Below are 12902 nucleotides of genomic sequence, written 5' to 3'. Positions count from 1 at the left end.
TTTGTCTGGCACCAGTAAGATTAATGACAGGGACACACATGGAGTGGTTTTAAGGAGAAAGAAGCTTAATAGGCAAAAAAGAAGGAAAAAACCTCCCCCATGCAGAGGAAGGGAGGGCTCTGAACAGAGAACAAAACCCACCGCTTCCATGGAAAGCAGTAGGTTTTATTGGGAGGCTGGAGGAGGCGGTGTCTGATTTGCATAGGGCCCTAGGGATTGGTTTTACCAGGTGTTTCATTCATTTAGCCAGTGAAAAAAACTGGCCCTCCCACCTTAGCCTTTTAATATACAGATGCAGGTTGCCATGATGTTCTGTACATGTGCTGTTATCTAGAGGTGGCCATGACACCTAGCACATGTGGTCACGAGTGGGAACCGTTGGATCCGGTTTCTAGTCCCCAGCATTTGCATATCAATGCTTGCCAGTCAGGTTTTTCAAGCTGCCTTCTGTTAAAGAAATGTTTCGGGAACTGTTTTTATTAAAAGAGGAAGCCTTACCGAGGACTCCTTACCCTTTCTATCTGCCTAAAATAATTTCTTAATAATTCCTGTAATAATAGCACCAACAAAGTCATGAGTTTCGATGAGGATGAAGTAGTGTTTCACAGGTTGACTTCACAGAGTACACTTTCAGTAACTATTAAGTGTTATGATTGTTACTATTTGTCTCTATTCACAGCTCTAAGTGTGCTGCACATAACAGTAGTTCCACAGATGTATTCAGTGGAGTTAATACATAAACATGCATATTTAATCTTACATACTCTGAGGTAACTCTGCCTTTGTTCAGCAACTCTAAATGTCCTGTAGTTATTATGTAGTGGTAACAAATCAGTATAACAAGGATACGTACATCATTGAAGACGCAAATATATCAACTTTAAGTATTACGAATAATAACTTTGAAAAATTATTATTTTTACTAGAGCTATTATAAATAGATTCTCAAAAGGGTCTACTAAGAGCTGCATTTTCTTCTAAAAGGCTAAATTGATGGTTTGAAAGGTTTAGCAGATCCGTCAAGGAATGGAATGTTAATATAAAATAAAAGGCCATCTCAGTTTCTGTAGCATCTATAGATATTGTATTTAAGTGTTTAAATTAGAATGTGGCTAGTGAAAGCATTTATGAATTATTGACATTTTCAATCTGCACACTCCAGGATGAAATTAATTAGGAGGTGTTAATTTTGGAAACAAATTATATAAAGCCATTGTAATACAAGGTGCTTGAACAGCATTTTTATTCACTGATGCATGGGTATTATTTGAAAAACATAATTTAGAAGCTGAGCTGCAGAGATTACTCCTGTGTCTCATTAAATAAAGGATTAGTACTTTATTTACAGAAAGAGACAGATGTCTGTCAGAATTTTTGATATGCAGTATACCAAAAAATTTAATGAACTTCACATCTTTTTTTTTCTTTCTATTTACTGAAGTGCTTCTGTATTTCTTGATGGAAGTGAAATGGAAGAAGAGAATTATCTATTTCAGAATAATAACAAGTAGGGAGACATGCGTTATTCAGCATAGGTTTGTTTCCAGTGATAAGAGAAATCTTGGTTTTCCTTGGTCAAGGAATGTGGAAACCATTTTTTTTCCTGTTTTTTTATCTTCTCTGGAGAGTCACTTTGTACCACTAGCACACTAGTGTCAAGGGATGATAGCACTGAAAAGTGTGGCATCCAGTCCCTTTCTCTGAAAATACCATAGTGTCATTTAGTCATTGCACAAAGCATGGCAAATATTAATTGAGCTCTGTTTATGCATTGAGCACTGTAGATGAGTAAGATCCATTTTCATCATATCGAACATCAATAATGAATATGTTTATAATATCCAAACTTGGATTCCTATTTCAACTCTACCTAAACAAAGCTTGGCAACCTAAGCTTATTAGCCATAGAGCCATGGTATTTGTGCCTCAGTTTCCTTATTTGAAAAGTTTGGATGATGAAAGTGCCTGCATTTAAATGTCTACTTAAATATTAATTAGTTTTGTATGTAAAACTCCAGTGCTTAATGAAGGAATATTATACCAGATATAGTGCCTAATCTCAGGGAGATTCTATTTATATATTTGCCTTCTTTAAAGTAAGCTTCTCCATAGATTTAGTTACAGGAAGGAAATGGAGAAAAATAATGAAACAATCAAACTGGGTTTCCTTGGGTTTGTACATTGTGAGAGTCAGCATAACGTATTAGAGAAATGGCAAGACTCTGTCACCTACCAGGGTTGACTTTGGTCAAACCCTTTAGTGTTTTCACCCTCTTTACTCTTCACTGATGGGAATAATAAATACTACATCACATGGTTGTGTTGTTAATTCTTCAAGAATTCAGGAAGGTGAGTCATGTGCAGCATTTTATTAAATTATAACATGCTGTTCATATGTAATGTACAGGTTGAGTACCTCTTGTCTGAAATGCTTGGGATAAGAAATGTTTTAAATTTTGGACATTTAGGATTTGAAATATATTCATTGTTTTGGAAAACTGAAATGCTCCAGCATCTAAATTTTTTTTAGTGCAAACATGTTGCTCAAAGGAAATGCTCACTGGAACATTTTTTATTTCAGATTTTTTATCTAGGATGCTTAAACTGTATTACTGTGAACTTTTGATTATGCAACTTATAGGTAACTTTAGTTGTGATTTTATAATTACTTACTTAGTTTGCCTTTCTGCCATCTTCCTAACTGCCCAGGTGGTGTGTGATAAGGGTACCCAAATGTATTTATATAGCCTAAACCAAATGTAACAAGAAACCTCATTCTGTTAATAATACTACTACATTGCAATGGAAAAAATTGTTTATAAATTATTTAATATTTTATTACCATGTTATGTGCCCTATAAGTGCTGTTTTTCTTATATATGACAGAAATATAGGGGCATTATTGGATTGTAACATTCTATTCATTTGGAACATTTACATTGTAAATAGAAAATGTTTCTATGATTTACAGTTTAAAAGAAAAGAAAATGTAAACATTAGAATTTAATACAAGTTTATAGTTCTTAGTTATGGCATTAACAATTTTTGGCATGCAACAAATTTATTTCTCTGTAATTTGTAATACAGTTTTTAAAAACTTGGCAATACGTACGTATGGTCTGCGATCCATACCTTTTCTAATTAAACAATGCAATTCAAAGGTATTGCCTGTGATTTCGAAATGACTGAACAAATATCTTATTTTTCAAAACAATAACATGACTATATATTATATCTATTTTATGAACTCCTGGCAAATATAGAGGACAATTTACTAGTCATTTTTACCTATTTCTTTCTTTTATAAAGAATAAAATTCCCCTTAATTTGAATTTGTCATTTACTCTAACCACAGGATATAGTTATGAACATTAAGTTTGACAAAGGACAACGATGAAATCACTTTAAGGAAATATATAAACATATTTATAGAGGCTGAATGAATAGTTAAAATGGTTTGGAAATTAAAAGTGTAGAGAGAAAAGGAGACAAACCAGTTTCAAAAACATATGGAAATGAACAATGACAGCTATGTCAGAATTCAGGATATTGGACTAGACTGAAAAACAAGAGATCCTGAGAAAGTCCCTAGCACAGCTGTCATCATGCAATTCATTTATTTATTATCTCATTACAGAGAGGAGGAAAGGGAATATTTTAGTCCTGTGTTTTTATATCATTGCAGGCTGTTTTATAGCAACAAATGTTGTTTGCCAGCATAACCCCCAATGCCATCCGTATACTTTTTCTTCTTTTGTTCTCCAGTTTTACATTTAATGGGTTAGAGATACAAATTGCTTAGAATATTTTCCTTTCCTCCCTACCCATTAAAATGCACAGACATTATGCAGATAATGCATTGCAATATAATTTTATATAGTGAATCCAGATTCTATTTCACCACTTTTTCAATTTTTATAACATACATAAAATACCAAGAAGCAAAATTATTCATTGTTATTTGGATTATGTATTTAATTCTAGAGCTATTCACTGAGTATTTATTATGTGGTTGTGCAGGATATGGTACTGTGCTTGTTTCTTGTATTCATGTCTTTTGATTATTCAGTGAAGAGAAGCTTCCAGAATCAGAATAAAATGATAGGTAATGACTGGTCAATCCTTAGTGTTACTAAGCTTTTCAATGACAAATTACATCGTCTTGCCAGTTTTTGTTATGGAAATATTATTTCTGTTCTCTTGTTTCAACTTAAATTATAGAACTGTTTTACTTCAGTCTTGAAAATATCAAATAAATGATAAATGAGCTACAGCCAGTCATGACATGGGCAAGATCATAATAATTTTCTCCAAAGCACAACAGCCTAATAAATCTTAATTTTGAGTAACCAGCCATCAACAGAGTCAAGCTTTACTTATTCCACAGTTTCTCTGATATTAAACAGGACCAGAGAATCAAAATCAAAATTTTATGAAATGGCAGCTGAGTTAATAGAGGTTGAAGCTCTTCAAAAAATAAAAATTTCTATCAAAGTGTAGGATAATATTTGAAGAATATAACAGATACCATTGTCAGTACTTTTTTGTCACATAGCTTATCTTCCTCATTAAGTTTTTGTTGAAGAGAGAAATAAAACTCAAAGAAGTTAGGATAAGTTCCACTCAAAAATAAGACTGTCTATGAGTTTTATGTGAAAGAAGACTAAAGTTCCATAAATGTGCATTTTTATGTTTTAGAATGTAAATCTCTGTGTGTGTTTATCAGTAAGATATCTCTATCTAAGGCCACTTCAAGGATCCAACAATGTCAACTTTACTATGACTTTCTATCCCCAATCTCAGCTTTCATTATAATGGGCCTGAAGTCTATACTTTGGAGACTATCGATTAAGCACTTTGTTAAGGTGCTTAGTTATGCTTCTTCTAGTTGTCTATCTGAATACAGGTTTGTTATTATTCTGGTATAACCATGAGGTATATCTCAGATAAGGCTTGAGATGCCTGTATTAGCCTATTTGAGACATACAGTCCAGTAAACCCTGGAGTTACTCAGTAAAGATTAATTGATAATAATAAATTATGATCTTATAACAAAGTTTTTAAAAGTGTCCAAGAAATATTATTAAAAATAGTATTTGTAAGGACGGAGGGAGGAGGGCAAGGATTGAAAAACTTACTATTTGCTACTATACTCACTGCCTGGGTGAAGGGATCAATTGTACCCCAAACCTCAGCATCACATTATGTAGCCAAGTAACAAACCGGTACATGTAACCCCTGATCCAAAATAAAAGTTGAAATTATTTAAAACACAATATTTATTAATTAGTGAGATGAAGGATCTAAAATTTGATAACCTCATTTGCAACTTTCTAAGAAGAACTTTTGATATGTAACAGTTTTTCCTTGGTGATATGGAGGAATAGAACCACTCAATATCACTTTGCAACATGATATTGAGGCTTCAAAAAAGTCGTTGGAGGGAAACGAGTATGGTTTTGACAATAATTGAAAACATACAAGCTTAGATCGAAGTATAAAAATCTCACCCAAAGGTAATTATACCAAACAGTATTTCTCACTTGTTTTTGAAACCTTCCTAGAGTTTTAAATTGATTTATTGTGCATAATTTCTCAGTTCATCTCTCCCACTGAAATTGCTTTAGTTTTACATCACTTGAAATCTGTGATTTTTTAAAGTTTGTGTTATGAACTCATTCTTCCCTGACATTCTCCTCTTTTTTTTTTTCTCATTGGTCCCTCTTTTCATGTTAGAATGTAGCAAATTGTCTCTGGTAAAACAAAGTGTTTATAAGATAAAGAGATGCTCCTTCATGAGTTTGTGAATGTATTAACAATTTCCCAGAATTTTCACTGACTTGTATTGCTTAGTACCTTAAAAATAATTATGGAATTTAATTTGAAATGTATAAACATAACATGTTTGAGGATCTCTATTTTTATATGTTGACTCAGTTAAGAATTTCAGAAAAGACCAGAGCCAGCGGCTCATTATTTTTCTAAACCTTCTGATAAGTTATTTTTCTGAAACACAGTATTTTTCCACAATAATATCAGATATTAATGAGTGGGAGGGAGAAAAATTTTTTCAATAAGGATTCCATATCAATTTATTTAGGGTAAGAGCACTCCACATTAATATGTAGTCTCATGAGGTGCATTTCTCGTAAGACTGACAAGCTATGGAAAATCTTAGGCCTTAGAAAATAATTTGCTGGGTAGTTCCTTCTGAACAAATTCTTTCAAATGCATAGAAAGCACAACTATTATGTGAAATAGTGGAATAAACTATAATATTTATAAGTGAGACTAGCCAAACTATTTGAAAGCTTTCTTTGTATAATTGCTGAACTGCCTTTCAAATGGAAATATTGTGTTCTTACTATAAATATTGTATTTCTTATGTCTGTAATTTGGAATGGCATGTTTATTTAATCATAGTTTGATTACTTTTTGCACTTTTTCTCAAAGTTTATATTGTATTTTAAAGAATATAATTATTTTTAAATAACTGTATTAGAGAGATGGGTTTTATTAAAACATATAATATTCAATAAAGCAAGTATGAGTGAAATAAATTATTTACTTTCAGTTTGGAAGAGGTGAATAAAAAGTGCTTGGCCAATACCGTACCATTAATCTATTCTCTTTTCTCCTTTCTCTCTTTACTTCTCTCTCTCCAATAGAAGTGGAACAAAAAGGTAATTAAATACCTTTCATAAATTATATACTATTTATAGGCTAAGTTATTTAACAGTTTAACATTTAGTTAAAATAATTTTGTTATTAATTCTTATCTATTTTATGAAAATTTATTTACTACTTCTGCTGCTCAACTTCACTTTAATCTGTATTACTGACAAGTGTCAGCTTCTTTTATATAGAAGAGTTTAATAGTAGAAAATTTTCAACAGTGTGTTTTATGCCCCCTTTATTTTTTAATTAGAAATCCAACTCATGGTGACAAATACTGGTTGCTTTAATTTATTTTTATTTCTATAATAGAAAATTTTGCAAAGCTCTAGCATGGTTTCCCTACTCCATTAGTTTTTAACTAGTAGGGGGAAACGGGAAATAGTTTTCTGAACCACCTAAAGTAAGTTATGTTAGTAATCAAGGATGATTATTAACATTAGCATAAAATTTATACATAATTTTGATAATGGATACCTATTCTTTATAATTATAGCAAGCATTTGAAATTCTTATAATCAATATAATTATTGATTATATATCGATGATGGCCCTCTGCCCTTGCTATGGAAGATTTTAGTAGTTAGCCTGTCCCCAAACATTTTATTTACTTAAAAGTGAAACTTTGGTCATTTTAGTAATATACTTTTCTTTTTGATAGTCTCCAAAACCTACCTGAGTTTTATCTTAGATTGTTTTCCATTGCATCTATGCTTATAGTTACTGTTTAAAAGTTAATCACTAATTCCAAAGGAATAATACTTTAATCATTTAAAAAAAGGGTCAATATCCAAATTACTGTGATTTCCTAATTTTTTCACCCAGTACACTTCTAATCATTCCAAACATAACAATAGACTGCATGATTATTTTTCAGTATGTTTGCTTTACAAATATGGTAGAGCAGTGTTTCCCATAGTAGGTTCAGTGGAACTCTATACTCCAGAGAAGCTCTGTGAAAAAGGTCCCATGATCCAATTAGCGTGTGAAATTTGCTTACCCTTCCCACTGCTGCCTTGGAGATTCATGAATTCTAAGCTATTAGAATTCTAAGCCATTAGAATCTCTGCCACAATTATATTTAGTGTAACATTTCTTAAGCACATGTGGCTAAGGATCCCTTTTTCCTTTCTGTGTAACATCTAGCTACGCCACTTGAAATGTGTACTTCAAGGACCACCCTTTGGGAAACATTGCTTTATAGCCCCTTCATTACAGATTAATCAGCCAGGCTTTCTTACCGCAATTCACATGATATGCTACTGAATCATACTAAAAATCAAGTGAATAAGATGACTCCTGGCCATTTTCATTCTGAAGTATGAGCAGCAAAATATAGAAAGTAATCTTGGGTTTTAATGCTTTTCTCATGTAACAGTAAAAGGTACATGTTTTTAAGTTCCAATACTACTGTATTTAACAGGACATTTTTAACTGATTAAAATCTAGATCTTGGGTTCTTTTCTGTAACCTTTCACCTTTTCTTCTTTCCTTATTCCTTCTTTCCTTTCTTTTTCTTCCTTTCTCCTTTCCTTCCAGTATCCATCCATCACTCATTTTTAATTGTGTGAGTTGCATGCTCTGTGTGTGTTGTAGCAACTTTGAGAGCTTTTTTGCTAAAAGATTCAGTGGCCTGTATTACAGGGCTTTTCTTTTGCTTTATTAAAAAATTACTATGGGATATTCATCTGTTTCTTAATGATAACTACTGAATGACTAATTTCATCAGAATGGAAACAATAATTTTTGTTTCCAAATATGTTCTTCAGTAAACTAATAAAAAGTATTGTGTATAAACATTTGTATTTCTTATATGCCTATAGAAAACATAGACATATGTCGCATCTGATATATATTTCCAAAAATATTATACAATGTTTATAAAGGTAACAATCACAGGAATGCACAGCTACTTATAAAAAGGCTAGATATTTTTCAGTAAACAAAATCAAAACGATTTTGAAATGAAGCCAAAATTAATGTGGAAGAATACTTTGTGTTCTTAAAAGAATTCAGCAAAATAAGTGATGGTGGGTATCTCTTGTGAGAGTTGCATTCCATTTGATGAAAATTAAGACTATAAAACAAAATATTCAATTAATGTATTTATTTAACTGTTTCCCTTCCAACAGTTTTTCTTTGTCCTGGACTACTAAAAGGAGTATACCAGAGTGAACATTTGTTTGAATCCGACCACCAATCTGGGGCATGGTGCAAAGACCCTCTACAGGCATCTGACAAGATTTATTATATGCCCTGGACTCCCTACAGAACTGATACCCTGACTGAGTATTCATCCAAGGATGACTTCATTGCTGGAAGACCAACTACAACCTACAAGCTCCCTCATAGGGTGGATGGCACAGGATTTGTTGTGTATGATGGAGCTTTGTTCTTCAATAAAGAGCGCACCAGGAACATAGTCAAGTTTGATTTGCGAACTAGGATAAAGAGTGGAGAGGCTATCATAGCAAATGCCAATTACCACGATACCTCACCCTATCGATGGGGAGGCAAATCTGACATAGACCTGGCAGTAGATGAGAATGGGTTATGGGTAATCTATGCAACAGAACAAAACAATGGTAAAATTGTCATTAGTCAATTGAACCCTTACACCCTACGGATTGAAGGAACATGGGATACCGCATATGATAAAAGGTCAGCTTCCAATGCCTTTATGATTTGTGGAATCCTGTATGTGGTCAAATCTGTATATGAGGATGATGACAATGAGGCCACTGGGAATAAGATTGACTACATTTATAACACTGACCAAAGCAAGGATAGTTTGGTGGATGTACCCTTTCCCAATTCATACCAGTACATTGCAGCTGTGGATTACAACCCCAGGGACAACCTTCTTTATGTATGGAATAACTACCACGTCGTGAAATATTCTTTGGATTTTGGACCTCTGGATAGTAGATCAGGTAAGTTCAATCTTTTATGGTTCTCTTTGGGGAAATATTTACTGTTTGTTCTCAGTAAGTTCATTTTATGTTTTTATTAAACTTTCTTTGTGTTCTATGTATCTGAAAATCATTCTTTGCCTTTGCATCTAAAGAGGGTTGCTTCTGATCACTTTCAGCTGTAAAAATGTATAACTACAAGAAATAGACTCTACTTTGTTCTGCTCAACTCCAGTCTTTAGCTCTTCTTCTTTGAAGGGCATTTGTCATTTTCAACAGGTTAGTTCTTTGTGTAGTGAAGTGCACAAAACCACTGATAAAATAGAATGCCACCCTGTCTAATTAATTGTGAAATGCCCACAGAAGTGCTGTCTACTTAGAACATGTCAAGGGCTAACTTGATGTTACGTTTCAGGAGCCTACACCAATGTATTCACCTCACAGAGAGCATCATATATGACCTCTCCTTTTGGAAAGGTTATCAGTTTGAGTGTGCCTGTGTCTGAATGAACTTAATTAATATATTGAGAAAAGTGTTCATAACTGATAAGTACAGAAAAAATACATCTTAGTTTTCATAAGATATTGCAATTTTTATACAGTTTTGAGTAACTTTGAGATAATCTTTAATTGCAATTCTTTAAAAGTGCCCTTTTTCCCTTTTTCTTTAAAAGTGCCCTTTGAAAACATACCATTTCCTTTTAATGTTATTTAAAGACAATCATAAATAGCTTTATTTTTTTTTCATTTTTATGTACTCAACTGAACACAGTTCTCTTAATTTAAAGGTTAAACTGTTTAGTTACTGTATTAGTCCATTCTCACACTGTTGTAAAGACATAAACAAGACTACGTAACTTATAAAAGATACAGGTTTAATTGACTCAGTTCTCAATGGCTGGGGAGGCCTGGGGAAACTTACAATCATGGCAGAAGGTGAGAGAGAAGCAAAGGCACGTCTTACATGGCAGCAGGCAAAAGAGAGTGAATCATGGAAAGAGGAAGAGACCCTTATAAAGCCATCAGATTTCATGAGAACTCACTATCACAAGAACAGCAGAGGGGAAACTGCCCCCACAGTCCAGTCACCCCTATCAGGTCCTGCCCTTGACCTGTGGGGACATGGAGATTACAATTCAAGATGAGATTTCAGTACGGACTCAGAGCCAAACCATATCAACTAGTCGTAGTAGTGTTCTCCAAGATAAAGTATAATGGAAAGCCAAAATATGGGTGTCTGAATTTTGACAGAAATATAGCAATTCAAAAATTAAATTATTTTTGCCATGCAGTTCTAAAAACATATAACTACAAGAAATTGACTCTCCTTTGTTCTGCTCAATTCCATTTTTTAGCCCTTCTTTTTTGAAGGGCGTTTGTCATTTTCAGCACATTAGTTCTTTATATAGTGAAAAGCACAAAACCTTTGCTAAAGTAAAATATAATCCTGTTAATATTTCTTATTTCTGTGTTGTTTCCAATTATGCTTTTACTAGCACTAGCGTGACATTCTTCTTAGTCCAATATATGTACGCCTTTTTACTGAATTAGATTCTAAGATTTTATGGCCAATGGCCTTGCATTACCCATTCTTTCATTGTATTTTTCTCTTTCCATTATTTCTGTCTTCTCTGACTCTAGTGTAATGCATCACATATATATATAATGAGGCTGAATCACTCTTGTGGAATGAATGAATGAATGATTGAATGGCTTTTCACTTCTTATTCAGTTAGGATGACAAATTAGGTGATAGTTTCTCTAATCATGGAAAGGGTTCAGTCAGAGTGATAGCACTTGTTTCCATAATCAACAAGATATGTTGAGTTGGTTTTTGTGGAAAGAAAAGACTAAATATGTAGTAGCAACAAAAGCAATTTCTCCTAAGTCTTCAAAAAAATCTTCTAGATCAACTCCATTGTCTGACTCACTGCTGTACAGGTAAGGTTTTTGTTTGTTTTTCAACACATTGCATTCTCCAGTTTAAAACTTGATCAAGAATCCATTATCTAGAGTATTCTGGGAAGACACTTCTTTTATAGCTGTAATATTCTTAAACTAAAATTTATATTTGGTTAGTGAAAACTTTGTTATGGATGCTTTTTAGCCTTTTTTGACTCTTTTTGACTGGAACAGGAAGTGATTTCTAATATCTCAAAGGAATAATAAATAATAACTCATTTTTTAGTTAAACAATGAATAAGGGGCAATAACATAATTCAAATTTTATTTATTTAAAAGATCATACTCATACTTTATTTTTATTTAGAATAATAGGTTAAAATTAATTACTTTTTTCGGTTCTGATTTGATAGACTAAAGGAGGTTCTTAACTCAGTTTTTTTAAAGTTATCCTTAAATAATAAGATGATACCATAATCCCATGTGCTTAAAAACTTGTCAAAAATATTTTTAGCATACATACAATTGTAGCATACAATAACATGAATATATATACTCATACACATATATGACTATATGTTTTTGTATGTATATAATATACATGTATGTATGTATAGTCTTATATGTGTATGAGTATACATATTCATATGGTTATTGTTATATGTTTATATATTCATATGTTCATATTTTCATATATACCCCCATATGTATGTACATAAATATGGAGGGGGGTAAGAGAATGAATCATTGTAATTGTGAACATAAGGAAAAGTATATCTTCGTTTAATTTTTTAAAATTTATTTATCAGTCTGTTTATGAGAGTTAAAATATGGGCCATCGAGCCTGCATGTACTAGTGCCCATATATGTTAAAAGGATGCTATTGAAGCAAAGACTTGGAACCAACCCAAATGCCCATTGATGATAGACTGACAGGGAAAATGTGGCACATATACACCATGGAATACTATGCAGCCATAACAAAGGATGAGTTCATGTCCTTTGTAGGGACATGGGTGAACCTGGAAACCATCATTCTCAGCAGGCTGACACAAGAACAGAAAATCAAACACCGCATGTTCTCACTCATAGGCGGGTGTCAGACAATGAGAACACATGGACACAGAGAGGGGAGCATCACACACTGAGATTTCAAATGCCACAGAGAAATGATCCTGTCTGACTTGGTTCATGGGCATATTGCAAATGCTTAGCAGAAGCCTTACAAACAGTATGTGGTCAATAAAAGATTGCTGAATACATGGATATCACTAATTTGAATTATTTCTAACATTCAAGCCTGGTGAGGTGGCATGCACCTCTAATCCCAGCTACTCAGGAGGCTGAGGCTGGAACGCTTGATCCCAGGAGGTCAAGACCAGCCTGGGGAACACAGCAAGTCTTCATCTTAAA

At 33.1% G+C, this 12902-nt stretch overlaps 1 protein-coding gene across 29 annotated transcripts in view; it reads left to right on the top strand.

The window, feature by feature from the left end:
- ADGRL3 (adhesion G protein-coupled receptor L3) overlaps window positions 1-12902 on the top strand; it is a 559234-nt gene that overhangs the window by 234350 nt on the left and 311982 nt on the right. For 25 of the 29 annotated variants that reach the window (XM_017541414.2, XM_017541408.2, XM_017541410.2 and 22 more), the window contains 2 exons: window positions 6669-6683; window positions 8808-9608. In XM_017541414.2, the coding sequence (XP_017396903.1) occupies window positions 6669-6683; window positions 8808-9608 (816 nt within the window). The remainder of the gene's footprint in view (window positions 1-6668; window positions 6684-8807; window positions 9609-12902) is intronic. The other 4 variants (XM_017541407.2, XM_037743054.1, XM_037743051.1 and 1 more) reach the window with 1 other exon arrangement.

The sequence above is a fragment of the Cebus imitator genome, unplaced genomic scaffold, assembly GCF_001604975.1.
Source record: "Cebus imitator isolate Cc_AM_T3 unplaced genomic scaffold, Cebus_imitator-1.0 Scaffold133, whole genome shotgun sequence".
NCBI lineage: Eukaryota > Metazoa > Chordata > Mammalia > Primates > Cebidae > Cebus > Cebus imitator.
This window is presented reverse-complemented; position numbering and strand designations above follow the sequence as displayed.